This window comes from Colletes gigas, unplaced genomic scaffold (genome assembly GCF_013123115.1).
Source record: "Colletes gigas isolate AHSC1104 unplaced genomic scaffold, ASM1312311v1 Colletes_gigas_Sc00039, whole genome shotgun sequence".
Classification (NCBI taxonomy): Eukaryota; Metazoa; Arthropoda; class Insecta; order Hymenoptera; family Colletidae; genus Colletes; species Colletes gigas.
Genome location: NW_025106668.1, coordinates 565,964 through 593,909, shown reverse-complemented (window position 1 = coordinate 593,909; position 27,946 = coordinate 565,964). Strand labels below are relative to the sequence as shown.

The 27,946-nt window shown below is 37.5% G+C and overlaps 1 protein-coding gene across 1 annotated transcript in view; it reads left to right on the top strand.

Moving 5' to 3' along the window:
- LOC122402732 overlaps positions 1–27,021 on the top strand; it is a 94,245-nt gene extending 67,224 nt beyond the window's left edge. Inside the window, exons 2-7 of the mRNA XM_043405754.1 lie at positions 21,562–21,747; positions 22,645–22,792; positions 23,154–23,674; positions 24,547–24,684; positions 24,841–25,128; positions 26,224–27,021. Of these exons, the coding sequence (XP_043261689.1) occupies positions 21,562–21,747; positions 22,645–22,792; positions 23,154–23,674; positions 24,547–24,684; positions 24,841–25,128; positions 26,224–26,606 (1,664 nt within the window). The 3' untranslated portion in view covers positions 26,607–27,021. The remainder of the gene's footprint in view (positions 1–21,561; positions 21,748–22,644; positions 22,793–23,153; positions 23,675–24,546; positions 24,685–24,840; positions 25,129–26,223) is intronic.
- The last annotated feature ends 925 nt before the right edge of the window (positions 27,022–27,946 follow it).

Below are 27,946 nucleotides of genomic sequence, written 5' to 3'. Positions count from 1 at the left end.
AAAAAAAACAAAAAAAAATCGAAATATTCGTCGAGCTTTGCTCACAGAAATATTTCCAAAAACTAACTTACACACGCTTCGTGTAACCGTATAAAAAGGAATGTTTCCGATCCGTCTCTGTCGAAGGAAAGAAATTTATTTTCTAACTTGTCCGATTATTTATGTTTCACGTCCGACGTGAAGGAAACTAGACCAAACGGACGTCGCAAAGAGGCATATAAAAATACGCGTAAACGAATTAAACGTATTTTGACTCGCGTCTGTTTTTAAACCCTATAAAAATGAACGTTCGGGTTAAATGATAAAACGAACTCGTCTTTCCCGCGACAGTTACGCTTTTTCACGCAGTCGTGCCCAATTTGCTTTCGCCGATTATACTGTTCCCCGTCGGTCGTAAATAATTTTTAATATAGTTTCCCTTGATATTTAGTGCGTCTGTCCTCCCGGGCGTAATTAAGTTCATTTCTACTTGAAATACCGGGGCTCCCCCTCTCGATGCGCCTAGCTGCTCGTATCTTTAAATAAATTGAAACACATTACGTAGATTATGCCGGCCTCCGTCTATTATTTCCGGTTATCTTCGTTATTTTCTCTTGCGGCCACGAATGCTTGTTTCTCGATGTTGAAGCGGCCCGCTGTTCCTATTCTCCGCGAAACGTTAACGAGCAAATCCTTTAAACGCATTAAATTCTTTAACCTGATCCTTTACTTTGAAATTCCGTATCTCTTAGGAAACTTGGCGAGGTTTACGATTCGGTCGCTCGTGAATGCCGCTATTTTTTAGGACGTCTAATCTCAATTCGCTTGTTAATAGTTACAGCTAAACGAGGAGTCGGGGCCCTAAAGAATCGCTACAAAAATTTCAGCGATTAGGAACTCGTACCAAGGCCCTGTTAATTAAAGGCAGAGGTGTACCGCGAAAAACCAAGGTATAAGAAGAGCTTGCTCTGTAATAGATGCAAATGAAATTTGCCAGGTAGTGTCATCGGTATTGCAACGATTTAAACTATGTATCCATGTTCAAGGTAGCCATTTTGAACACTGGTAGTGGCAGTGTCAAAGCATCCAAGTGTTCGAAGAGTGCTTTGAGACAATTTATTTTCTATTGCAGTTGACTTTGGGTGATCTTGAATGACCTTAAAAAACATACTGTTTCATTTAAAAATGGAGTTGACCTTATCTCCTTGACGCCTCCATCTACAGAAAAATTAGTAATACCAGATTATGAATCTGGGATTATGGGCCAAGAAAAAGGGGGTGCGCCAGCTTAAATCTAATACTACCAACTAGTGACTTACTTGAACTGACTAAAACTAACTAGAAACTAACTAAAACTAATGACTTAACTGGATGACTTGACTAGCGCGGTCATAAGCGCGTCACAACATCATTCAAAACCTGTATATTTAAACATTTTTAACGTTTTATTCTTACGTTGATTACCTAATTCGCATTAAAATTACCTTTGTCATGTTTTACTGCTTTGTACACTAATAAGGATTCACGTTTATCGAATAAATGGAATAAAATAAAATAATACAATCACGAGCCGAATTAACGGATTGATACAACCCTTGACAATAAAACAGACAATAGAACTCTTCGCAAAGTTTTAAAAACTGAATTAAAAACACATCGTTGAGAATGTGAATTACGTCGTTGTGCCTTATAATTAAAGTACAGAATCGAACAAAAATTTAATTATTGCATTATTACCTCGTCAGAGTACTATAATAAATTTAAAAAAAAACCTAATCTTGAACATAAATTATCTTGTTTTTAGAGTCGCGATAAACAATGAAATTTTGGAATTGAGAGAAACAGTGATCTCGAAATAAAGAAACGGGACGTGAGTAGTCGACGGAGAATATTGCAAACAGGAATATGAAATAAAATTTTAAAAGGCTGAAATTGCCCGTCGACCCAATACTATAAAAGATTTACTCGTACGAAGCTGTTCGTTTCGAGTGCATGTTTCGTCGGCGATAGTCGGACAATCTATAAAAGAACTCGGCAAGTGCGAATAAAAGGTCGATAATATGAAACTTGGACTCTTCAAATCGCAGCTACCGTCCAATTGCGTCATCGACGTTTCGAACGGTTCAGCAAACTCGATGGTCAGAATAGAAATCCGTTTTTTACGACGGGGGATCATTTCGTTTATCAAGTACACTCTTAAACTCGAAAGATTTAGTAGCGACGTTAAGAAGGATTCACGCGTCGAACGATATTGTTACGAGTTAATAGCAGCGCGCATGCGCGGCTGATCCAGATCTCGAGAACGATCTTTTTCTCCAACGATGTATCGCTGATCGGGTGAAACGAACGAAAGCGAAAACGGAGTTTCAATCAGAAGGTTTCCCATAGGCTGGTCGTTAGCTACAGGGTGCAAAATTTTCTTTTTAGTTTCTTTTGTAACGCACCCCCATAAATTGCGTCAATCGATGAAGAAATCATTTGTGCGTGATCGGACAACTAGAACACCGTGCTGCGTTTGAATCGAAGTTTTGAAATTATAACAATTTCGCATTAGAGTCGTATGTATTTGTATCGTCTTATTCGAAATGTGGTTCGATGGTAACACGAAATGTAATTTAATCCATTTCAGCGAAATTACAAAGATAGCGAACAAGAGATGTTTTATAAAACTGTTTCGATAGTAATTCACAAGCACGGGAATTCCCCGCGACCGACTGACTCTACTTAGGGGGCAACCCTGGGAAAAAATTGTAATGTGAGATTCTAGAGGCCAAAATAGGACGAAAATCAAGAATACCAATTTCTTGATCGAAGCTTCGTTAAAAAGTTACTAACGTTTAAAGTTCCGCACACACTGAATTTTTTTCTCGAAAATGCGCAGAATTTCGGGGGTATGTCTATTCACCGAAAATGGTTGCAATCGACCCCTGCGACCAAAAATAATTTTTTGAGGACGATTTGAAATTTTTTAATTTTGTCGAAAAATTTCACACCTTCTCGAATTTTTTTCTAGAAAATGGGTAGGATTTCAGGGGTAAGGCTATTGACCATAAATTATTGTAATCGACTCCTGCAACTACAAATAATTTTTTCGGAACGATTTGAAATGCATGAAATTTCAGGGGAATCATTCATTCATAATCAGACGTTATATTTTCGGTAACAAATTTTTTTCTCGAAAATGCGCAGGATTTCGGGGTATGTCCATTCACCGAAAATGATTACAAAATAACCCCCGCGACCAGAAATAATTTTTTTTAGGACGATTTGAAATTTTTTAATTTTGTCGAAAAATTTCACACCTTCTCGAATTTTTTTCTAGAAAATGGGTAGGATTTCAGGGGTAAGGCTATTGACCATAAATGATTGTAATCGACTCCTGCAACTACAAATAATTTTTTCAGAACGATTTGAAACGCATGAAATTTCAGGGGAATCGTTCATTCATAATCAGACGTTATATTTTCGATAACAAATTTTTTTCTCGAAAATGCGCAGGATTTCGGGGGTATGTCTATTCACCGAAAATGGTTGCAATCGACCCCTGTGACCAAAAATAATTTTTTGAGGACGATTTGAAAATTTGTTTATTTTGTCGAAAAATTTCACACCTTCTCGAATTTTTTTCTAGAAAGTGGATAGGATTTCGGGGGTATTTATATTAACCAAAAATGATTGTAATTGACCCCCGTAACCGAAAATAATTTTTCCAGAACGATTTGAAATTTTGCTTTTTCGTCGAAAACTTTAAGCACCTACACCCTTGACTATTTGACCCCCCTTGTCGAGATTGCACAGACCACCCTGTATATGTCCATGTGATCTGACGAGATGGTAAATTCGCGCGGAATCAAATGATCCGTAGCACTTGGAGTCGCACGAGTTGACATTATTGGCTAAGTCGACTACATCCACAGGTACCGCGCGACGAAGGTCACGAAGAAGGAACATCGAGAGAGTGTGATCGCTAAGAATCCTAAAGCGAGGATTTCTAGAGAGGATTAGGCGGACTAAGTGGGCTATCTCGCCCCTCTGCCAAGAAGTTTCCGAGTATTCGGCAAATCAGGATCTCAGTATGATGAGAATCGCCTAAACAGAACTTCAGAATTATCACAGAGTTCTAAGAACCTTTAGTTACACGAACATTTAACAATTTTTCCTACGGCACTGGAACAATTGATTCTCCAAATTGAGAAAGGAAATAAAAGACAGCGTTCAAGGTTACAAAAACAAGTACTTAAACAAATTTTAGTTTACGTAGTTTACGATTGTTTAAAATCAAAATTTTGGTCCCGTAGAAGACAGTTTCGATCTTATCGTAAACATTGGAGTTCTTGGACGTTAAGCTTGTTGTACAATTTTTCTTATTTAAAGAACATCAGAGTGTTCTACATTCTATTTTATTTATTTTTTTTACACGATTCAACGTCATTTAGTCGTTTGACAAACGCGTTAACTTGGAATATCCAAATCTAAAACGATTTATTAATCTTTGGCCTTTTCCGTTGAAACTGATCGTTTTTCTTTATTGAATTCCGTCTTGGTCGGTTTCTGTTTAAGATTGCATTTGGTTTTATCACATTAATTTTCTTAACTGTTCATAGACCCAAGTGATTTAAGATCGTCGTACTTGTTATTAATAAACTACTTGGAATTTTAATTACCGAATATGGAATCGGGAAATAACTCTGTGGAAGGGAACAGAAAGTGGACGCGTTATTTTGTGTAATAAACGTGGGCGACTGTTTGAGGTATGGCAAAGGGATCGCCGTGAAAATTTCCATGATATCTCTTCCTCCGGCTGGTGGAGTGTTATCGTCGATGTATCACGCATCTGACCTTTTTGATCTGGCATGTCGGGGGGTGGTCGTTCCTCTTGGTATCTCCCTTTGGCCACTTTATCATCGGACGTACGCAAACAACGCCTTCTGTCAAAGGCACCGCATCGTTTCCATGCCGAAAATCCCGAAGCAAAAACTCGTGACTGTAGCTGCCGCGCGGAGAAAAAATATTTCACGCGAAAGAAGCGCCGGAGGTCCTTTTTCGTTGGTGTCTTCATCTTTGCTAACGCTCGATCAAGACTGTCGTCGCGTTTGTCGGCGCGTCTGGATTCGTTTTCGAGGCATTGCTTTCGCGAATGACTCGGAACGCCTTCCATGGAGGCGACGAGTTCCAAGTCGGAGGTTTCCTTCTGTGAAAACCGGTCGCCTCGTAGCAAATCGCAGGCTCGAGTCAGCGGCGAGTTTTCTCCGTGAAAATGCTGTTTCGCTTTCGAATACGCCGACGACTCTGAAAACAGGTGACCGCTCTGACTGCACCGTGAACCTTCAGGACGAGGTAAAAAAACAAACTTTAGTCGTGCTTGGTTCACGAAGAAGCGGTAACAAAATTAATAACGTTTCTCCCTTTGTTCGTACATTTTGTGAAACAAACTCTATTGTAACGATTCGTGATCTTGTCGTCTCGGGGGAAACGCGTCGAATGGAAATATAATTGACTTTCCGCGAAGAAAGAAAGTGCCAACGTATGATAAATCATTTCTCCCTTAAGCTTATCCGGTTCGGATAAGTCGAAGGCCAGAAATCGAGCAAGAGAGACCTTCTTTATCGACTATAGAAACTCGCAAGTTTGGCCAAGTAGGTACCTGCGCGTCGTGTATGTTTTACCGGAAGTACCTAGTATCTTTAAAAATATCTGAAATGAAATAATGGAGTAGTAAAACACGGACTGTAGTCTGAATTATTAACCGTTCCATCGATATACATGTAACATTTAAAAAATATACACAAATGGTAAGAATGTTGTTAAAAATACCATTGCATTGTGTCTTTAGAAGAATATTAAATATTTGCTTTACTATTGATCTCGATGGTATTAAAATTTTCAATATTCACAGATTTCAAATGATAGAACACATTGTGATAAATTTATACATCCCATTATAATAGTAATTCTAGGTTCCGTTAAAATGGCGAATTTTTTTTTTTTATTACGCTGTAACCCCCTACGGGATTATTAGCACAAGTTTACATAGGAAAAAAAAAATTACAAAATTAAGTATTTTATTACAAATGAAGATCATGTTTCTTAAGGGATTTAAATATAACCATCATAAGAGGTATAAGTGGTTGAGAAAAGAAAAGCATCGATCGTGCACGGAAAATGGCGAATTATTAAAAATTGGTTCTCTCGAAACGTTTAAAAAATTCGGTTACAAAGTTTCGAACAACCAAGGATTTGTTCCGTAAATAAAGTATGCTCGAAGCTTTCCCCGAACCGAGTCCAAAATACCGAAATGAGATTGCTGCGTGATTTCCGTTCGTCATCGTAGACTCGGAACAGATCAGACAAGATGAATCCACCGTTTGCTATCTCGTGGAACCTTGGCATTGCGACTTTTCCGACTTACTGTTATGCCAATTGTCGGTCGGCTGGTGCCTCGTGTGGCTCTAGATCACCATTAACCCTGACAGTTCAACGAATTCGACGAGATTGGTCGGACGGAGCTAAATGGACGGCCATAAGACGGAGCCATTTGTCGAAACGAACGGCGACATACGACTATTTCTCTATCAATGTTTCCTCTCTTACATATAATTCATATTAACGCAACTCTATGAAAAGAGAATTCCACAAATTAATTGTTCTCCCCCCCCCACAAAAATCGTCGACGAACAAATCAAAACGATTTTAGAAACACATATGAATTTATCTTCTATTCTATAGTATTTCTTTAGTTTTTAGAACGAGTATTGGTTTAAAGCTTTAATTATATTTTGCATCGCGAATAATCTAGAACTACCGACAGTTACAGCATACTTGTTCATACCAAAGAAATTAAAACAATAGGCATGTGAAGAAACGTATCATACTCTTATAGAAAACTATGGTAAATATTCAAAAATTCAGTCGAGTAAATTTTTTATCGAGTTTTATTGGAAATTACTGGCTTGATAGTTCTAGTGTTAAATAAGTTAAATAAATTCACCGAAACCCGTTCCCACTGTTGGGATTTTAGAACGCCATCATTTTTTTCGTGGCAAACAAATATCAAAGAACATTGTCTTTATTTTTTAATTTTTTAGTATTATGGACCTATCACGAAAGATATTCGCGTGAAAATTGGATACATTATTTGCAACAAGCGAATCTGTACAACGTTTCGATCATCATGACGATCTTTTAACGTTGGAAGTAAAATGCAAGGTGTTCGGCCATTCCTGGGAAAAAATTTTAATAGGACATTCTAGAAGTGAAAATAAAAACGAGGATCAAGAATACCAATTTTCTTATTGAAGCTTTATTGGAAAGTTATTGAACGTGTTTAGATTCTAAACGTCGTAGAAATTTAAAATGTGTATTTACTTCTTTACCAGCCTTTGAAAATTGTAGCCTAGGCGGTAGTCTTAAGCTGATCTCGTTATGTCAGTTTCGAAAGGACCGTGAAGCGATACCCTCGTCGGGTGTGAACCGCTAATTGGTTTTTTTTCCGGCGGAAAATTTTTTTCCTAAAAGAAAACTTCTCCAAGCCGGTTCTAAATTATGGTCACTCTGTTGACAGGCGTACCATTTTTGCACCCTGCAGTGTCTCTAAACTCAGATTATGTCCGCCGGCTGCTGCTAATGCATAATAAAAACTTTTATATTTCTCATTACATTTTCACCAGCCGGCTTAGACAAATTTTTATTTCAAATAAAATGACAAATAATAATTTGAAACAATGAATTATTTCAAGCGCTTTGTTACTTTTATTTTCTAGATCACATAAGAGAAATAATCGTTTATTTGAGTTAATTCGGTCAAATAATTTGATTGGGATAAGGTTATTATTTTATTTCGTTTTTCGCCACAATAAATTTAGAATACGAAAACTTTCTGAATTACTTGAGAAGTTGCTCGAATAAAAGTTCACTGTAATAATAAATAGAAAGTAAAATGCAAAATTATTTAATTGCAGCGTCAAATGGCAAAACACTTTAGCGAAAAATCTGGTCAAATATGATAATGCGTTATTTCAATGTTTATTTCTCAAATGCAGCATTTTAAAAATGATCGCCCAAAATATGGAACTAAAATTTGAAATAATAAAGGAAGTATTAAAATACTCCAATCTGTTTCAGCACCTGTACTTTCTTCGATCCTAAATTTTCTGTTTACCATTATATTGTTCGTTATAGATGCATTAACTCCGATTTAAGACGTTTTGAACATGGACAAATTAATGGCTGCTGGGTGGTTCCACACCTACAGAATAAAAATTTTTTTTATTTAGTCAACCTCGAAAGCTACAATCACCTACGCCAGTGTTCAAACACATGTTTACTGCGAACGTAATAAAAACATGAAAAGTCAATAAAAATTATTAACAAATTTATTTTGTATTCCCAAAGGATAGCTAGGTAAATCGCGAAAATGAATCATAGCGTTGGATGTAACATTCAGTTGAAAGAAATTAATAAAGATGGTTAAATTTTGCAATATACACATGAGACTGCCCCCTTAAAGGTGCTAGAATACTGATCATACCTGATTAAAAAAATAGTATTATCATTGAGGTTGGACTTAAAATTAATGTCCCGCCATTTTTACATTTTATTCTGTATTTACATGTTCTATAAATTCTATGCAAAAATTGATATAATGCAAATCGTAGCATTCATTTATAACGCTCCAAGCGCATTTTATATCGTTACATTTACGATATTTTACATTCAGATGAAAATAGACCTTTCTGTGGTACTGGTTGTCATAGATATGAAGTGAGTGATATTTTGTATGAGAGATGAGTGTCACACGAGTGAATGGTCTAAATAGTTTGTATACTTTTTGATCGAAAAGTAAACGAAAGAGCGACGTGTGTGAAACTGGTCACTCGTAAGCGAGCATTGATAGTGAGAAGACGTGTGAGACAAATCCTAGTTATTGTATCGATTTCTTGTTAAATAGTTTTGACCAATGTTATACAATTATAACAAATACGTTCTAAACGTCCACCCACACTTTCATCTTAAAAAGTTATCATAGTATTTAAAATTGTTCGTTTTAGTAAAAGATCCAGAAAGTGTTAAAAGATTTATCTTGTATTCCCAAAGGATAGGGTTAGTTGAAAAAAAATTAATAAAGATGGTTGAATTTTGCAACGTACACTGCCCCTTTAAAATCGGGATGAGACGGTTGATGTCGTTCGGTTGTGAGATATGGTATAGAAAATTGATAAAGCCGAGGAGCAATGGAGGTGCGCAACGTGGGCTACGAAACGGTGAGGATTCGCGTCGGTTGACCGCGAGTTCCACCGGGGAACGTGTGGCCGCGAAAGCACGTGGCGAGGTCGGAGGACGAGGGGATTGGCCCGTTTGGTTCCCCCTACGCAAGCTCGCCGCGAACCTCTTCGGGGAAACGTCTAACTGGATCCAGTTCGCGCTCGGCACCGCGTCCCTCGTCCAGCGTGTCGTTTGTTACCTTGCGCTCGGGATTCGCGATCGTCGCGGGAACGTCACTCAAGTTCAGTTCGGAGAACATTCATTTTTCAGCAGAAATAACTTTCGATCTTTAACGGGGGGGGCGAACTTCTGGGACCCATAGCTTTCAAAGTGTTACGTTGCACGTGGGGATCGAATCAGCAGCTATGAGAACACTTGGAAGCTAGAAGACACTGTCGCCGTTGACTCTTATTTTCTCATTTAATAGTAGATTCGCGCAATCCGTCAATTCAACGAGATATAATTTGTTAGTAATTTACGTTGAATTTTATTCGCGTAATAGTATGAATCTAATCTTAATTAAAAGAAAAAGCTACGTTTGAATGAAATCGTCAATATGGAGGGGGATTCCATATAAATATGTGCAATCTAGTGTTAATCCTCTGTAACCTATTGTGATTTTGTAAATTCACATTGTGCACAGTGTCATGTAATTGATGTCGAGAGATATAGAGAAATATAGAAAATTTGTGTTAGAGAGGGTTAATAAACTCATTGTTTGCCTGTTTTTCCGTAAACTGAAGAATATATTGCGAGAGTTAGGTCGTCCCATAAATTCGTGCCGTTCGACATTCGAAAATTGACGGAGGATTGGTCAGTGTTTTTCGTCAATAATTCAAAAACGAAGCCCCATCCGACATTTTTGCAAAGGAAATTGTTCAGAATCGTCTCAGCTACCCCCCATTTCCGGTTCTTACACTATTTACGGGGCACCCTGTATATGTAATTTAGTGGCGGAAAAGAAAAGAAAATTTCTCGGTTCAGAAGGTAACGAAAATTTTAAACACACCAACATCAACAATTTATGGACAGTTAGGTCAAAGCACGAATTACGGAGTCCACATTGGTTTATGGGAACATGCTGACTTTCTTGATCGTGTGACTCCGTAAATAGTTTTCTCCGAGTACAATAAAATCAAGCTTTATTCAAACCACTTGATAACTGGTGATAAGAAATGGATTATGTAAAATAATTTTCAGATCTTTTAGTGGGTGAACAATTTGAAAATATCAACGTACCAAAGAACAGAAATAAATCGTCCCATAAGTTCGTGTCGTTCGATATTTGAAAATTGGATAAACTTTGTAATTTAATAGAAAACAAAAAAAATTTGTCGGTTCGGGGGATCTCTATAATTTTAAAGATACTAATGTCAACGATTCGTAGAAAGAAATTTTCTTGATCTTTTAATATTTTTATTAGCAAACAAAATACAGCAATTTCCAGGCTCATTAAACAACTTGGAAATGTCAACGTTTTAATGAAAAGCGTTGAACCAGATTTTAATAAGAAATCAAAGAAGTTTTCCAGCGACGATATTTTGCTGAAGGAAGGTGGTTTACTGTTTTACATAAAATTTCATAGTACGTTTGAAATATTGCTTCAAGTCGTAGTACAACGCTCGTCGTGAGCGAAAGAAAAGCTTTTTTCAATGTCGCCGGATGAAAATAGTGAAATAGATTCCGGTAGCGCGAGAAGTTGAAGCGTGGCAAAGCGTGGCAGGTTTTGGTACAGGATACAGTTTCTAGAATTCTTATTCCGGTTCAGCGGCACGTACCATCGTTGACCCCTTTCAGAACGAAATCAGCCGGAGTAGTATATTTTTGCCAGTCGAACAGAGGACAATGGTAGAAAAATTTTTACTCGACTTTCTATAAAAAGTCGTGAAACGAGGTACGAACCGCATCATTGTATTTCAATAATAACGATTTAGTAACACGCTGATATACCGACGCTCGTTGTTAATGTACCCTGAAGATCGTTTGGTATTTTGATTCGTGGTCTTGTTACGATTTTCATTTTTATTCTCGTTCGTTCTCAAAGCCAATTTGGCATTTTTTAACCGAACTGACGTTAAAAAATTTATTACTATAATAAAGAACATCCGCTAACACAAGCATTGGCGAATATAAATTGAAAATATTGAAGCAAACACGCGGTAATCAAAACTCAAAAGTAAGTTGCCGGTTTCTCGAAGTAGGAATATCGTCGACACGCATGTTGCTATGATATACAACATTCACTAAGAAGGTACATATTATATGCACAGATATTGGCGTATGTAAATTGAAAACATTAAATTCATTAGCTAAATTAGGAAAAATAATTACAAATATGTAAGTAGAAATTGCAATTTCAGATAGTTTGCGGGGCTGTGCAAATACGCAAGGAAATTGGTATTGCAAAAGTTTCCAACGAATTAACGTTAACGTTTTTTTTTTTTTTATATCTCCGTTATTTTTAATAATATGAAAAAAATGTTATGTAGAAAACTTGGACGATCATTGTGATACAAATATTTTTCGTGCGAGTGGAGACATAGAGGAGATTTCAAGGTCATCTTAATCTTTTTATATGGAATGCTATATTTTTTTTATTGCTTTTTTGATGGCGGGTGTTGAGACGACTTCGTCGAGCTATCCTTGAAGGTCATTCAAGGTCAAATGTGGCGGTGAAATAAACTTTCTTACATTACAAGAAGATGTTCGAAACGGTGACCGTTTGCTTCATTGCAATAGTTGCAGTTTTCGTATCGTTGCATCACGTGTCTGTTTTTATCGTCTCTGGACTTATTTTAGCACATGCTGTACTTCGTAGATCCTTACTTTCACGTAAACGAACGGTCTTGCAACATTGTTTATGTCGTGGCAATACATCGCGTGTACCTAGAAATGCAAACATTACGGCTGTTCGTAACATCGACATGAAATATCGGTAGTTAAATCAACAATGTGATTATCAAAATGAAGTGTTCCTTCGAAGAGCAAATGGATATGATCCTCGTTTATAGAGAAATGCGAGAAAATTCGATAAGAGAACATTTCAATACAGCAAATTTTGTATTTTCCTTCTGATTTACAAATTTAATCCCTTTCGATCGTGAGAATACCAAACTATTGGCACGACCTGATATCTCATGCATTTTTTTATTAAAATAAAAAACGATTTGATCGAAACTTAACTTTCAACTCTAATTGCAAACGAGTATGGTTGGAACTTGGATAAAAACGATCCAAACGTATCGTCGTTGAATTAATTTTTGTATCGACAAATATGACTTGCGATGCGAAGCTTTCGATTCTGAACCGCCCCCGTTGTCACGGATCGTTTAGTTTCATGGCCCGCGTTGGAAATCGATTTCGATAAATTTGCAAACTTTTACTATCCATCGTTTCGTCGGACTCCGCTTACAATGGACGACAAATACATACATTTACACATTGAGTTCCTTTCTCGACGCACCCCCTTGTCCTTTTGTTTCTGTTTGCCGAGCTTTTACTCTAATTCGGAGAAGAAACAATTCAGCAGCCTGCGACCTCGATACACACGTGTTACCGTTAAACACATAAGTTATAGGACTCCAGCTCCGTTTGGCTGTCGTTACATCGGTATTCCTTACCAGTCGCTCGTCCTTATTTCTTTAACACGATCGAACCGAGTAATCCTTTGTTTTACACGAAGGAAATACATTTCGTTTCGTAATATTTCCTTTACTACGTTCCGGATATCCTTGTCGATTCTTTTTAAAACGTAAGGGTTGTTCCATTCCAGGATCTCACTTTTAAGTATTACAGTTCTTTTGGAATTTTTTTGTATCAAGTTTCGACGCATTCAGGGTGTTCGACCAACCCTGGAAATAATTTTAATGGGTGATTCTAGACGCAAAAATAAGACGATAATTTCTTGACCGAGGCTTCATTAAAAAGTTATTAACAAAATTAAATTAAAAAATTTCAAATTATTCTGAAAAAATTATTTTTGGTTACGGGGGTCGATTTCAATAATTTTCGGTGAATACACATACCCCTGTAATCCTACCCACTTTCGAGAAAAAAATCCGAGAAGGTGTGAAATTTTTCGACAAAATTTCAAAATTTCAAAATGTCCTAAAAAATATTATTTTTGGTCGCGGTGGTCGATTGCAATCATTTTCGGTGAATAGACATACCCCCGAAATCCTGCGCATTTTCGAGAAAAAAATCCGAGAAAGTGTGAAATTTTTCGACAAAATTTCAAAATTTCAAATCGTTCTCGAAAAATTATTCTTAGTTGCGGGGGTCGATTGCAATCATTTTCGGTGAATAGACATACCCCCGAAATCCTGCGCATTTTCGAGAAAAAAATTCGTTACCGAAAATATAACGTCTGATTATGAATGAATGATTCCCCTGAAATTTCGTGCGTTTCAAATCGTTCTGAAAAAATTATTTGTAGTTGCAGGAGTCGATTACGATCATTTATGGTCAATAAGCTTACCCCTGAAATCCTACCCATTTTCTAGACAAAAATTGGAGAAGGTGAGAAATTTTTCGACAAAATTGAAAAATTTCAAATCGTTCTCGAAAAATTATTTTTGGTTGCGGGGGTCAAATACAATCATTTTTGGTGAATGGACATATCCCTAAAATCCTACCCATTTCCTAGAAAAAAATTCAAGTAGGTGGACCTGTTCCGCAAAACTGATAAATTTCAAATCATTCTAAAAAAATTATTTTTAGTCGCAGGGGTCGATTACAATCATTTTTGGTGAATATACATACCCCCGAAATCCTACCCACTTTCTAGAAAAAAATTCTGTACGGGTGGAACTTTGAACGTTAATAACTATTTAATGAAGCCTCAGTCAAGAAATTGATATTCTTGATTTTCGTCTTATTTTGGCCTCTAGAATCTCCTATTAAAATTTTTCCCGGGTATGAAATCTATAAAAATATTCAATATTTCAGTAAAGGGCGATACCATGATTGCCACAATTCCAGTCCTACAAATTAAAAATGAGAAAAATCGAAAACCATGTTACTCGGTATGGACGTGATTATAATCGAAACTAGAAAAAAAAATGGACGTTTGACAGTACTTGAAATGCAAAGAATCTATTTTTTTCGACTCAGTACTTTGTCTATTATATTTATTCTCTGTCTTTGTTGTAGAAATATACGAAAACTAATATATCTTTAAAAACGTTTATATTTTTCGTTCATCGATAAATGTGGAAAAACTGATCGCAAGACCTACTTTTCATTTAATTTAAGTTATTGCTAACTACTCTGGTATTTGATTTAATCACTGTAGATTATTTATATTAACAGACAAAGATCCAATATAAACATGCGTAATGAGCTTAATTATTATTTGCACGACGTTTTCTGAAATAGTATTTTTTCTAAATTTTTTCTCTCTGAAATTATCAAGTATTGCTGTAACTGGATATTCTGAATCTATTTAGGAAGAAAGGGGGTTAGAAACGGCATTAGACGATACTATTCTTCGTTTCTCGGTCCATGTACTAGGTACAAAGATTGCTTCGAAAAGCAGCCCTGTGATCCGAGTATTAGTTTCAAATGCAGCTTTGTTTCGAGGTACATCCAGTACGAACCGCAGCTTAAAGAAAGTTATACCGCCGAAGTTTACTTAGTTTTCCAACTGTATCCGCGTGGCCACATTCCGTCCGCTAGGATCTACAGAATTTAATCTTCAACGTGACCGGAATAGAGATTCCAAATATATTTTCGCGTCGATAGATTTTGTATTTTAAATATCACGAAATCAGGGCCACGTAGCTCTCGATATACGTTTATCAAAAACAACAACAACATTCCCGAGTATTCGGAGTCGTTGGTCTCGGACGTGACGTCTCTTCGTTCTGGTCTGGCTGTAGAGATTCTCGGGACAGATATATTTTTACCGTATTTTCGAAACGATAAATCTTCGATTGGACAAATTTTTCGAATAAATTTATTTATAGAGTAGTCGCGGAACGATGGATCTTCGACCTTCCCTCTTTTATCTCCGTCCTCATCTGACCCTCGAGTATTAAAAGACCCCGGTTTATTTCGAACGTGTATATTTTACGTTACGTTTGCGCGTAAAAGAAAGGGAAACGAGCGAGGATCACGACAGATTCCAATAAAACGTTAATATATTACGCAACATTTCTTCAATGGGGGGAGTTAAAAAAGCTTAAACTTCGTGTTCTTTTAGGAAGACTATCAAACTAGAATCTCTGGGGGTAGAATTCAAAAAACGAAAACTCGTATTGCAGTTACACGTTATCGTTACGCTTAGCCGTGGTTTTGAAATAGATTCGATCAGCGTTACATTTGTCGACTCATTACTATTGCATTTACATGGTTTAATTAACGTACGTGTTGCGAAAATATTCGTACTCGTCGTGTGAGAACGCTGTGTGCTGGTCGCGTGAAACAATTCGTTTTGAACGATAAATTACAGCGGGGAACGTTCGTAATGAGAAAGAAAAGATGAGCCTCGGTGGGTTTCGGTGGTAATGACCGCGCGAGGGATGAAGACTCGTGTCCTAAACGGAGGAAATGGCGTTCAGAGTCCCGTGTTCGAGGACAGCGGAGTCGCGGTTTCCGGCGAGCTCGGTGACCACTCGTTCGAGGGAGACTCCGAGGGAAATGTTTCTCCGCGAAAGCCTCAACCGCCGATAGGAAACGAGGAGGACGAGAATCGAGATCCCAGGTTCCATAAAAACACGTTCACAGTAAACGGTGGTCGATCGATTGTTTCCCCACGAATATTTTTATTGCAATCTTTGTGCACGGGAGTTCGAAAAGAGTGTTTCGTTGACTGTCGTCAAGTATTTTTATTGTAATTTTTTAGTTTAGGAGTTCGAAACGAGTGTTAGTTACCTATCGTCAAATGTCTCGTTAAAAAAATATAAGGGCGAACGGCACTCTTTTTAATCGTGTTCATGATTTTAAAAATAAAATTAAACGTTCGGGAAAAGTAATGTTAAACTTGCAATAAAGTGAGGCTAATTTTCTTTCGTAAACATGTCTGTTTGTAGTGTAAACTGATTATACATATACTTTTAGAAGACTGAATACTGTAGAATCATTCGAAATAACTAGAGTATGTTCTATTCGAATTACAGAACTTATGTTGCCGTGATTGTAAACGCGCAATTTTTAATTGACCTAATTCATACTTATTCAGAGTTTGTTTAGATAATTTTTGTGAATCGAAATAGGGATGGAAGCTGTGTATTTTTATTCGAAATTATTGAGATTCCTTCTCATAAACTTGAATACTTGAACTAGTAATATTTTAACAGTCGATTATTACAAGATAAAATCATTTCATGTATTTTCTTCAACATTTACCATTCAAACTACCGACAATTATAGTGAATTTATTTGTACCAAAGAAATTAAAACGATAGACGCGTGAAAAAATGTACGATGCAATGGAAATAAATGTATATTCGTTCTCTTATAGAAAATTACAGTAAACTTTCAAAAATTCGGTCGAATAAATTTTTTATCAGGTTTTATTAGAAATTACTGGGCCATTTTGATCGCTTTGGTAGTTCTAGTGTTGAACCAATTAATTTTGATCTTTTTTAGGAAAAAGTATATAATAAAAGATTGGATCACAAATTTTTTTTAAATATAAAAATCGTTATCGAAATCGGAATTCGAAGACTTGAAGTGTTTCTTAGCGCGATCCGTTAGGAAATTTGTTATTTGTGGCCCCATACTGAAAAGATATTGCATAACTATAGGCAACGTGACTAAATTGGGACGAGCTAGCGGTTTTCCAATTGGCACTTATTTTTACGTGCTGTAGATACATTGCACGATGTACCGTAAGACAGCATTACTATCCAGAGAGTGGTTGGGGGTGGGTGGTCGTTGTAACCGGCGTTATGGTGCAAATTCTTGCCACGGGGATTCACGGGGCTGTCGGATCCTGGCTGCTGTTGGAAGGAACGAAACGATACAGGCAACCCTTAGTCAACGTAGGTACGATACACGAGGATCAACGATCCGATTTTCTAATTTCAATATTTTACTACATTTTACTACCCTGCGGCGTTTATTATTGAAATCTTTTAACCTTGTCGCTGGGACATTTTTATTATATGAATTTTTACAACTATCAGAAACTATATAGAAATTATTGTTGATTCAGGGGATGGGTGACTTAAACAAATTCATTTCAAATGTAAATCGCACATATACTACCGTGTTAAAGTATTGGGGCACTGAGCATAACACGATTGTAAATCTTGTAACTTTATTTCATCGGTATGCAGGGCGTTTAGCCACCTCTGACGAGACGAAATTCAAGAATATCAATTTCTTAAGTAAGGTTTCGTTAAACTGTTATTAAAAAATTTCAAATCGTTCTGGAAAAATTATTTTCGGTTGCTGGGGTCAATTATAATCATTTTTGGTGAATAGACATAACCTCGAAATCCTACTCACTTCCGAGAAAAAAATTCATTACCGAAAATCTAATGTGAGGCCAGAAATGGTACCCTGAAATTTCATGCGTATCTTTAAAACATTATAACTTCTGAATGGATTGGAGGATTTTAATGTTTCAAACGGCAACCAACGCATATTTTGGGGAAGAAGATGTAGAAATTCTAACAATATTGAAAAAGTTATTCCTTGATCCCGTAAAGTTAGAAAAAACCCCATAAAAATGGCCCAATATTCAAACGGGCACAACTCCTACAATAGTGAATATATTTAAATGAAACTTTTTTCTGGAGTAGAACTCGTGGGTACCTACGAACAAGTATTAGACAATTTTTCTTGTTGGGTGTCAAACAAAATTACTAAAAATCAAAAACGAATTTTTAAGAAAAATCGACAGGGTGCTGAAATTTTTCGGCGAAATTTAAATGTGTAAAATTATTTTCGATTTCAGGGGTCAATTACTATCATTTTTGGTGAATAGACACACCCCCGAATTTCTACGCACTTTCGAGAAAAAAAATTCTAGAAGGTGCGAGATTTTTCGACAAAATTAAAAAATGTCAAATCGTTCTGGAAAAATTATTTTCGGTTGTGGGGGTCAATTACAATAATTTTCGGTGAATAGACCTACCCCCGAGATCCTACCCATTTTCTAGAAAAAAATTCAGTACGGACGGAACTTTGAACGTTAATAACTATTTAATGTTGCCTCAGTCAAGAAATTGATATTCTTGATTTTCGTCTCATTTTGGCCTCTATATCTGTATATTCATATAGTATTTATGAATTCTATTAAAGTGTTGATAGTGTGCGACGAAGATTTGATAAATATCGTAATAAATTACTGAAAAATTATCAAATATTGCGTTCATCTATGTGTTTGTTTCTTTGAGCAAGATGAACATCGTCTTGGGTTTGTCCTAGTATATATTTAGACATATAAATTTATTATCGAAAGAAGTAATATTTTGAACTTCAAAGATGAAGCTAAAATTTACTTTTGGCTAAGAAATGGCGCTTCCCGAATCATTTCGCGTTGATTTATCTAATAGTTAAGATCATTCGAAAATAACCAGCGGTCTAAAATGGTGGCCCACGGAGAAACCGTAGAAAACTCGAACCTATTCTAACAACGGTGATTTACGCGTCTCGCGCAGAGGCAACCAATTTTCACGATTAATTGTACCGAAAGTATACGAATCTAGGTGACATTCCCTTATATTGTTTACGCATTCTTGGCCCGAAACTGTTGAATTTATGGCAAACGGTCCGTACCGTTGCAAACAAAGGGATCCAAGAGGAGTTCAGTTCGCGGACAGACCTTGGCAAACCAGCTTAAATACGACGCCGGATACCGTTTGAATATTTTATGCGGCAAAAGGAAAAGAAACTCTGCCCCTACGAGCAGTTTTACGCTCGCGGAACGATCGCTGTAACCATTCCTGTGACGTTTTTCGCAGAACTAACGCTGATGCGAGTTAAAAGCAGGCTCGTTATTGTTATTCACGAAATGCGCCGAAAACTGGTATCGCAGCCGTCACAGGTTATTATTCTTTCCGTAAACGCGACTTCGGCTGTTACGACTCGTTTTGTTTTTGTTCGCGATTCGAGTTCCTTTCACTGGCAGCCACTTTGACTCGCTAACGAGCTCCACTTTCCCTCCTTAGTCTTCGTTTATGTGGACCACCGCTTGGATTAGGAGTGGCTGGAACCTTTTCATATTTAAAGTCAATACACCATTGGTCGTTTTACACCTAATGCAACACCGATGTCTGCTTCTAATTATTGTATTTTTTTAAATCTCTGTGGGGAGGGTGGGGGTGGGAGGATTGATTTGGCAATCGACTTTAGAAGCGAGAACGACTTTGGTCTACGAAGCAGTCGATTAATCATCTTGGTTTCTTAACCCTTTGGCTGCTAAATGCGTATATATACGCTTTCACAAGTCTATCAATATTATACGAAAGACGTAAATATACGAATTGGATAAAAATTGGATATTTTAATTTATATGCATTTATTATTTTTTTTTTAAACCGTAAGAATGGTCTCTGAAATCTCCGGGTACTTTTTTGTGACGATCGCGCCATCTATGTGGATGGATCCTTCCCGGGACGCGCGGCAGTCAAAAGGTTAATGACGATCCAATCGGACGACGCTGAAAGATCCAACGTGGATCGATCGCCGCACGAGTCGGTTGTAATTGTAGGAAAATCGTGGCTCCGCGAGGCGTTTATTACGATTGCAAACTAGGAGCATGAAATATGGCCGCTCGAAAGCGAGCACGGAGCATCGGAGATCGGTTCTAGAGCGGTAGAAGAGACGTACTGCCAGGTGAATGATTCGTCGATATATATTTGCAAGCGAGTACCTGTCGGTGACGCACAGAGAGGAATGCAAGGAGTAATTGCATCGTAAATGTCCATTTTTTTTCTTTATATCTAAGAGGAAATAAATCTCGGACAAGAACACTTTCTCCATCCGCGACTCTACGTAACTTTATATCTGAACTTTTACTTCTTTGCTCGTTGAAAGTATTCCAACTTGGAGGAAAATACAGATTTATATTTTAAGACGCTCTGCTTACGATTTGACTATTGAAAACATACGATTGCGTCTAAACGAATGATCGAACTTGAAAGAAACTGTACTCTGTTCCTATTGAAGATAGAAGAAAAAGGACAATGGTAAAAATTGGGCAATTTTAGACCCTGAGGGTAACGAAACATTTTTACACGTTTCCACTTTATTTAATTGATCAATTATAAATCAATATTGCAACAAATATGCAAGAAATCTCTTCGATCAACGATAGTCGCTTTTTCAATCCTAAGTTGAATATTTGGTCTTTTATCAAAGTAAAAGTAATAGTCCGAATTTATTCAAAATGTTTGCACATTGATGGAATCTATTCTACGGAATAAATATTTAAAATTTCTTCTTTACTATAATTTAATAAGTATACAAGCAGTCTGATTCTTATTTAATTAAAAACGATATTGAAGCATATCTGCGGAAGAATTCCTAATATCAAAAACAGCGAAGAAGTCACGTTCTCATAAGACCTGCCATTTCGATCGAAGTTCCATTAAAAACACACCATCTTCGTTAAATTAATATTTATCAATGTCTCTCCATGCTTCCGTGTTCTCCAATCCGAAACATCGAGTTATAGTATTCGCTTGTCTCATCGATCAGGAGCAGACTCCCTGAGGAAATCTGCCAATCAATACGAACAGGGAAAGGAGCTCTAAGCTATACATATTACGATAGCGATCAATTTATAAGGGCCATCGAACATCGAAACAGCTTTATCACCGGAAACTCTATGGGAATGAATACGTTATACGCGTGGTTTCGAGGGAACGTCATAAATTCTGATCCATTCCCCCGACCCCGGCGCAAGACATTTATGACGAATTTAAATAGACCTCTGAAAAAGGAGAAGCAGAAAAATAAGAAAGATAATACGGGAAACGAAATCGGAAAACTGGCGTCGGCTAAACGTTGGATCCGTTGATTTCTTATTTTATTCTTATTAACGTTTAATAAATACCGTTCATAAAATTAGAACAGTAATTATATGCGTGATTAATTGTTAAAATTTAAAAAAAAATATAATATAAAGATATTACAGAATGCACTTGATATGCAAAAATCTAAGAAATTATTATATTTAGGGGTCGAGACAACCCTCTACGAAGCTCCCGGTTCGGTAATTCTGTTAACAAAATGTCTAGTTATTAGGAACGATACCTAATGAATTATGTGCTTGTTCCTTATTTGTATAAGATATTGTAGATGTTAATTGGGTATTTGTTCGATGTTAAAAGAATTAAGAAACTATTGTTCTTTTTTTTTTCACAGGATGGTTAGGTGCAATGTCGACGGGGGTGGCTTTGCTGGTTTCACCTGTAACAATAGCGTTTTGTCGGAGGAAGAGCACTAGACTCACGGCCGTTTTGGGTGGCCTCGTTACTGCACTCGGTTGTCTCTTCACTTCGTTCGCCTCGCAATTCCACCAGTTGTTTTTCAGCTACGGCACCGTCGTTGGTAAGCTAGAACAGAACCACAACAACAAATAAACACCAGAGTCTGCGCCCCGTCGTTTCAAAAAACAAAGAAAACGTTCGGATTTATTAAAACCGTTTTTCCTCGGTTAAGGGATCCATTCCACGGAGTAAATATTTTTGTTACAAGTTTAATTCCCACAGTCCTATTTATTCTATTTAACTGGTAAAATAGAAGAAACATTCTAATTTGTTTTAAATGTTTTTTTAAAATAGCAAACATTTCTGGGTCGGATATTATTATGAATTTCTTTTTTCATTGTATTCGAATACTCAACCCTAACATGGTGTTCCTAGAAAATCGAAATGTCTTATACAGAAAAACTGAAATGCATCGATTTTATTAGAGCATTAAATAATTGATGACAATCGATACGCTGAATTAGTAACTTTTAGTTGTTCTATTGGCGTCGTTTCTTTTCGCGTTCGTCCACCGTCGTCAATTATGATTCAACTTTTGCCATTTCTCACGCGCCGTTTCCAGTCGCGGAGACATTGAAAGAAGCAACTTTATTGGACGGTTACACAGATAAGATTTGCATGCTTTGGAGCAGCAATTTCTAACGTGAAGAAGGCTGAAACGCCCCAGGGGATGTTAGTCTTTCAGAGGGGCGTTAAAGCGACTGCACGCTCGAGTGAGGGTGGCTTTTGAGCATATTGAAAGAGCTTTAAATTTAATTTACATCGCTCAAATTTAATCTTATCAATTACATAAATTATTAATTAAACACTGTCGTCAATGATAATGTATTTAATTGTTTCAGTTTATAAAGATCATTTCCAAAACGATAAACTGGTTCTTTTAACGCTGATATCTCATTTGCTCGTTTCAGCGACGAAATAAATATCTTGTTCCTCTGGATGAAATTATTTTACGCAGGAATAGGCGTCGGAATAACGAGAGATTGCAGCACGCTGATGGTGGCGCAATATTTCAAGAGAAGAAGAGAGCTGGTCGAGATTTTCATTGTGTCCGGAAGTGGCCTTGGTATTGCTGTAATGTCGGCTTTTATAAAAGGAGCGATTAGGTACACGTCAATGTCTTTGAAACGCTAATTATCGCGAAGCTTAATTTCGCAACGGAGGCATCGGTTGTATGTTACCGTGGATGTGAAAGTTTCAGCGATTTCATACAATTAGTCGGATCGGTGGATGTTGCTTTAAATGCTTTAAATTTGCATTTACTAGCGATTTGATTAACGGTCAACCAGCGGACTTGGTGTCCAAAATGGAGAAATTAACGATCGTAAATAAATAAAGAATTTTACAAATACAATGAGAGAAAAATTAAATCAGAAACAACCATCGACCCGACAAGCGGATGTTAAATTAGAAAACCCAGTTCCCTCGATACTTAAATCCATAAGAATGCTTGTTTCCTCTTTCCAGCAAAATAGGTTGGCGTCTGGGTCTTCAGGCGGTGACCGGCGTAGTTTTTCTCACTTTTATCTTGGGCACTTTTTATCGAAGCGCGTCCCTCTACCATCCGCAGCGCAGAGCGATCTTGCATCTAAAAAACCAAAAGCGTAAGATCAAGGATAAAAATAAGACGGACGACAGGCCGCCGTTCTTCGACTTCAGCACGCTGAAAAGCAAAACGGTCAGGATACTGTTGGTGTCCACCGGGATATCCGCCTTCGGGATCAACACTCCGATTTTTTATTTGGCCCATCAAGCCGAGGAGGAGGGTCTGGGCGACACGGTGATCCTGCTCCAGGCGTACTTGGGCTTGGCCTGGACCGTTGGCTGCGTAGCCTTTGGACTCCTGGTGGTGCATCGGAGCGTGGAGTGCAGGATAGCGCGACAGTATCTGACGCAGGCAGCAGTGTTCGTATGCGGACTCTGCATCCTGGCCCTCACCGCCGTTCGAGGGAATTACCACGGATACGTCATGTTTGCGTGGATTTATGGTAGAATATACGCTCTCGTTAACATCGAAATTATCAAACGATAGAAAGATCCATATGGAATTTCGTAAACGTAAATTACCGATACACGGCGAATATTATTGTCCGACACTGGTCAAAGATTTGAGGCTTTTGGCAGACCGGTGGAAAGTCGTCTGTAAGGGCTCCAGTAAAATAAAATCTTCTATTCGATAATTGTGCCGGTAGATCTGGAGCGTCCAATCCTGTAAACATCGTTTGGCTTCCTAGATAAATCCTAGATAGTACATATTAATGCATCGGTATTACTCATCCCCTGGGTTGCATTCAATGCAGACCACACTGAGCCATGATCTATACAGGGATTAAGTGGGAGAGACATGTATAATGAGAATCGGGTGTAAGCGTAATTTCTTTTTGAGCCAAATGACCCAATAATAAATTAATTAAATTAACGCTGTTGTAGCTGTTATTTGTCGCTATCGTCAGGTTCATATTGCGTGGTTCTGTTTCGCCGTTTAATTTAAGAATGCACAATGAAAAGAGTCGAGTGAAAATATTTCCAGAGTGTACAATTTTACTGGAGCAAATTGAGATCAAAGCATCGGGGCAACTTGCACTTGCGTGGTTCTATTTCGTCGTTTAATTTCAAGAATGCAGAATGAAAAGAATCGAGTAAAATATTTCCAGAGTATACAATTTCCAACGAGTATAAAATTTTAATTGGGGCATCTCACGCCTGAATTAAATATGTCTCTAATGTCGTAGATCTCACCGTTATAAAATTTCAACGAGCCGATCGATGATACAAATAGTGTAAAACGGTCTGAAATTTTCGTTGTTAACGTATAAATATGAATTTTTCTAGATAAAAGTGAAATGTGCGTTTACTGCAGGTATCTTCTGCGGCGGTTACCACTACAGCCTGAAAATGTACACATACGAGAGAGTGAGAGCGAGGAACTTCGCGAGAACTTGGGGTTTCGTGCAGTGTTCCCAAGCCATACCGATCGCGATCGGAGTTCCGATTTCTGGTAATTAAACACGACTCGGACGTTTTATTCAGCCTTTGACAGACTCGCGCGTAGGCAAAATCCCCTGGACTCGGAAACTAATCCTTCTTTCTGCCAATAATACAAAGAATTATGGGAAAGTTTAACCGCTCAGACGCTGGATCATATATTTTCCAGGATACATAAACGTCGGTTACGGTGGAAAGGCCGGATACTATTTCAGCTCGACCTGCGTCCTCGTCGGCAGTTTCACCCTCTTCTTCATAGATCTCCATAGAAGGAACTTATCGAGACACAAGCACACAAGGTCTAACGGAACCAAGCATCTCTGTATATCGGACGCTTGTCCACAACGCCGCAGATTATCGTTCAGTCAAGAACCGGAAAACGATGGTCCACACGTCGCAGCTGCCGGGGCTGCTGCAGCTGCGCTTGTCCTTGGAACCGAAATTTCACCTCCTACAGGTAATCACTGTCTAAATATGCAATTACGCTATTCGACAAAAATATAAAATACATTTTTTATATTTTAAAAGAACAAAATATATTTATATTCCATAAAACGAAAAATAACATGTAAAACTGAAAGTTAGAACATTGTATTTTACTTCGCTCGTTAGTTTGTACAGGGTGTTCGGCCACCTCTGGGAAACATTTTAATGGGAAATTCGAGAATATCAATTTTTTCAATCAGGCTTCGTTAAAAAGTTATTAAAAAATTTCAAATCATACTAAAAAAATTATATTTAGTTACAGGGGTTAATTACAATCATTTTTGGTGAATAGACATACTCCTGAAATCCTACTCAGTTTCGAGAAAAAAATTCGAGAAGGTGTGAAATTTTTAGTCGAAATTAAAAAATTTCAAATCGTTCTGAAAAAATTATTTTTGGTTACAGGGGTCGATTACAAGCATTTTTGGTCCTTAGTCATACCCTCGAATTCCTACTCACTTTCGAGAAAAAAATTCGAGAAGGTGTGAAGTTTTTCGACAAAATCAATAAATTTCAAATCGTTCTGGAAAAATTATTTTCGTTTGCTGGGGTCGATTATAATCACTTTTGGTGAATAGACATACCCCGAATTCCTACTCACTTTCGAGAACAAAATTCGAGAAGGTGTGAAGTTTTTCGACAAAATCAAAAAATTTCAAATCGTTCTGGAAAAATTATTTTCGGTTGCTGGGGTCGATTGTAATCATTTTTGGTCCTTAGTCATACCCTCGAAATCCTACTCACTTTCGAGAACAAAATTCGAGAAGGTGTGAAGTTTTTCGACAAAATCAAAAAATTTCAAATCGTTCTGGAACAATTATCTTCGGTTGATGGGGTCGATTATAATCACTTTTGGTGAATAGACATAGCCCCGAAATCCTAGGCGTTTTCGAGAAAAAAATTCTTTACTGAAAATGTAGTGCAAGGCCGGAAATGGTTCCCCTACTTTTCGCCATGATGCGAGTAACTACTGCGTTTCGCAACACAGAGTGAAAACTGTTATCGTGCTCGAACGATGACGAATTAAAATCGATATTCGATTGTGAAAACTAGCATTTTGTCGCAGGTGAGATGATCGACGCGATTGCCACGGAGAAACCCGAGCTGACCTGTATCTCCGAGGAGGGAATCGCCGACATGGATCTCCCGGACAACGTGCTCGAGGACCTCGATTATATCGGTGACTGCATATCCTCGTGCAACAAGGTCGAGAACTATCTGATGCTCTCGGAGTTCGAGAACAATCTGATCGCCGAGATGCCGATCATCACCGATCGTCGAGGTCGAAGGTGGTCCCTGGCGCGTTCCAAGAGCAGCCGTACGAACTTTGAACGACCGATGCCCGTTCAACCGTCGATCGAAGAAACCAATTCCAAACCGAAATGGCACGTCACGAATGTGCCTCCTAGTAATAGGGTGATCACAGTGATCGACGAAGCCAGCGCGTAACACGATCCTGGGATCGCGATGGAAAGGTGAACCCAAATGATCTATCGTAACTCGCGGAAGGTGTATTTTTCTCGATGTATAGTTTGACAAATTCTATCAGATCCCCGCGGGTATGACCGAATAGATCCGTGGATGTTCAAAGCAAGACACGAATCGTTATATTTAGGGGTTGAGACAACTCTCTGAAAAGCTCGAATTTCGTTACTTCTATTGATAAAACAATCAATTTGAACGCAGTTGAAAAATTGTGTTTATTAAAATTCATAATATAATTTGGATGGCAGGTCAACATTTCGTTTTTACCGGCTCGATAATTATAAACAGAATTTTTTAGGAACAATTCACTATGAAAAAGAAACATTAAATTCTGTAACTTACACGTAAAATTATTCGTTCAAAACGTTCATCAAACTGTACATTTTGTTATTTTCCACAATGAAGTGTAACTGAATTTTTGAACATGATCGATCTCCGGGTGCATCGTTACCAAGGAAGCGATAAATTCAAATTGACAAGCTCTTTCATAGTGGTATTCTAGTCGCTAGGGAACGGATTAAATCAGGCATTTCGAATTTCGAAAAATTTCATGTAATAAAGGAAATACGAGATTATAGGATACGAATTGAAATCGTATAAAATTGTCACTATTGGGACACTACCTACAAAGGAAACCTAGTTCCTACGAGCACCTGGTGGGGGACGGGGTCCCTCAAACCTGGGATCCTTTCTAATTTGTCGAGCTGTACATTTGCAGTTACTTTCTTCGAATTTGTACCGTACTACTTTGTAGATATAAAAACGCGATTTCGAGCCATGAATTTTTGGACAACGAATTGGTTTTCGATGCGAGGGATATTATTGTGCAATTATATAGTATGAATTGAAGACCGATTGAAAGATGAATAAACAGAGACGGGCAGAATTTTATTGCAATAATGGATGAATGAAAACTAAGGCAGGTAACCCTCCTATAACGCGGTAGATAGGTTCCTAGAAAATGCCGTGTTCTATGAGACCCGGAGCCAGTATAAAAAGGGGACGTTCCGGAAACTTATTAAAAACAAATGTTTTTTTTAGATTCTACATAAGTGAGTTAACTTTTATGAAAAATATAAATGTATGTATAACGCAAAACGAAAAATATTATTTTAATTTAACACCACCTTAATTTAATAAATTATACTATAGTTCATTATTTTAAGGTAATTTAGTTTTTAAATATGATAAGCAAAAATCATGTTATAGGGTGTTGCAAAAGCACAGCGTTTTACAAAGGTTTTTGCAATTTTCTCATCGTGTTGTAGAAGGGCTACCTGTATAGCGATTCGATATGAAGTATG